At 45.6% G+C, this 2,750-nt stretch overlaps 1 protein-coding gene across 1 annotated transcript in view; it reads left to right on the top strand.

The window, feature by feature from the left end:
- nrn1la (neuritin 1-like a) overlaps positions 1-1,509 on the top strand; it is a gene marked incomplete at its 5' end in the record, with an annotated part of 32,069 nt that extends 30,560 nt beyond the window's left edge. Inside the window, one exon of the mRNA XM_008285856.1 lies at positions 1,233-1,509. Within this exon, the coding sequence (XP_008284078.1) occupies positions 1,233-1,509 (277 nt within the window). The remainder of the gene's footprint in view (positions 1-1,232) is intronic.
- Positions 1,510-2,750: the final 1,241 nt, after the last annotated feature.

Below are 2,750 nucleotides of genomic sequence, written 5' to 3'. Positions count from 1 at the left end.
CTTGTTTTTTCCTCTTTTTATTTGATTCATGGCGATGTAACCTTGTCGTTCTGCACAGAGGACATTCATTTCAATTTTTTCCAACAGTCCTTGAACAAATCATGAGTGACTTTCAGTTCTGTCAGAAACATTTACCAAATCTGAGCTTAAATTTGTGATATTTTATCAAAATTGCCCACTCTACACCTTAAAAGTGTGCCGAAAATAAATAATTTTGATTCTGTAAAAAACAATTTCTGTCCTTGTTGGTGCAACTAAGAAACCATCAGTGATCTCAGACGGTTCAGCTGAACTACAGCCTGAGTTTACAGAACAAACAACTAGAAATATTGGTAGCTGTCATTCTTCCCAGTGTTGGTAACAGCTGGAGGTACAGGTTTGATGTTTTTTGGTAAAATTAATAACCAAAGCAAGTCAGTTTTCACTATTTTCATGATTTATGGCTTTATAACGTTGTCATACTGCACACATGACGTTCCTGAGTCTCTCCTTCTAGTCATGGTTGTGTTGTTTCCATAGAGCTGCAGGACTTCAGTGAAAAACGAGCCACAGTGAGGAAAAATGTGACAGGAGCAAACAGGGCCGGCCCTGACCAATGTGGTGCCCTAGGCAAGATTGTAGTTAGCGCCCCCCCTAGCATCACAGTGAATTTCACTCCTAATTTTCATACAGTAACACAAACTGTATGCATGTATTCAAGCTTTTATTTAAGTATAAACAACACACCTCAATGAAACTGAAGAAACAAGTCTTTGCGACACTCCCTGGCTAACTGACATGTATTCAGGCAAATATTTAACCACAAGCGCCAATGAGGGTCCTCTGCCGTGGTCTTCAGACATTAGCGAAGACGGTTACGTTTTCGCTAACGTCTTCGCTGCTAACGTTAGCAGCTAAAACGCTAACGTACCATCTTTACTGCTAATGGTAGAGAAACTGCATTGGCGCTTGTTAATAAATTCTTGCCCGAATACATGTCAGTTAGCCGGGTAAGCTTGTGGCGCCCCCCCGTGGATGTCGGCGCCCTTAGCATTTGCCTATACTGCCTATGCCTAGGGCCGGCTCTGGGAGCAAATAAAACAGCCAGAAACTGCTCACAGGTTAATCTGCTCTGTCCAAACATGTCAAAAAAGCCAATTCACTGCTTTTTCATGTGGAGGTTTGTCAACGCAGCGCTGAAGCGGCTGAATGTAGTTTCCTGGTTTTCCTACCGTCTCGCTCTCCTCCTGCAGGTCGTGGGACGAGTTCCACGATTGCGCTAACGTGGCGATGGCCGGCTGTCCGGAGGAGGCGGCCGCCGTCTGGGAGTCGCTCCGCCAGGAATCCAAGAAGATGCAGTTCTCCGGAAACCTTTACGACATGTGCTCCAACCGCCACCCGGCGGCCTCGGCCTCCCCGAGCAAGGAGGAGATCAACCAGGAGTCTCTACGAGGAGGCGCCGCTCACCTGGCGTCCTGCCTCCACCGCCTCCTGCTACTGTCTCCTCTGCTGCTGCTGTTTTGGATATAACTTCCCCCCCGTCCTCCCTGAAGAAATGGGACTAGTGTGAATAGATATAAACTTTGTGTATTTTTTTTTCCCCCCTTCCTTCCACGAGCCCATAGACTTTCCACAGTTTCTCCTTCCTCTGCGCTGCCAGGGGTTGAGTATTTCTAACTGCATGTTCAGAGGCCCGACAGTCTTTTTGATAATGTATCTCTAAACTGCCTGTGCCGTTTCATGCATATTCTCTGCCTTTTAATTAGTCTCTCTGTTGGAAACGCACACAGAGCTCATACAGAGACGCGCAGCCACTGTACAAACAGGCTTGCAAACACATGCATAGTTAAACAGATGCATACAGCCGCCTCGCGTCATCTGTCTTTATTCCGTAACCTCCGAAATCTAGTTAGTCTGAGCTTGCATGTGCTGCATCCGGGGGGGAGTCTGTCTTCCTGACTCTAATAACAGGAACATCATAGCAGAGTCCTGTTTGATGAACCTGGAGACTAAGCGATGAGGAGGCCGCAAACTGTTCCACTTAAACCCAGTCATTTATTTATGTGATGAACTGGCTGATAAATGGAGAATCCAACGCTCACTAGTTAAGACTCAGAGCCGCGTTCGAACTTCCAGCTGGCCGACTCTTGTAGTTCGGTTTTTCCCGTTGCTTTCCTTTCTGGTCTCTGAACGCTGCCAAGTGTTGGGAGATCCACCGCCAAGATTACGTCCCGATTTAACTCAAAGTTTCCCAAAAAAAAGAAGAAAAACTGGCAGAAGAAAATGTGAATTAACGCACATTCCCATCCACAGCTGTTACATGCTTATAACAAGTCGGTTCTTTGAGATAAACAACCGAAGACAAAGAGGGCGCAATGTGAGTAAAAGAGCAGCAGGCGAACCTCGAACGAACAAAACCGACGACGGAAATTTGATAATTTTCTGTTTTTTTTTTCAAATATGAGGAAGGTTAAAGTCTCAGCATTGCTTCCCACAAGTTTAGTGTTTAGCAGCAATTTTTCAAAGCTCCGCCGGATGTTTAATTCATGTTTTCGCTGTCACACTTTGCTTCATTGATCCGCAGACTTTTCCCTCCTCGGCTGAGCATGAAAACTTTTTCAGGCACAAATAGAGAAAGTGCAAGGACACGCTTCAAGCTGAAAACATGGGAGAGCCATGGATGCAAAAAAGAGAGCTGGATATGTTAGCACTGCTGCTGACTTTTCATCCTAGTGGTCAGTTGTGGTATTGCGACGAAAACATCTCCTGCA

This window comes from Stegastes partitus, unplaced genomic scaffold (assembly GCF_000690725.1).
Source record: "Stegastes partitus isolate 25-593 unplaced genomic scaffold, Stegastes_partitus-1.0.2 Scaffold419, whole genome shotgun sequence".
In the NCBI taxonomy this organism is placed as follows: domain Eukaryota; kingdom Metazoa; phylum Chordata; class Actinopteri; family Pomacentridae; genus Stegastes; species Stegastes partitus.
This window is presented reverse-complemented; position numbering and strand designations above follow the sequence as displayed.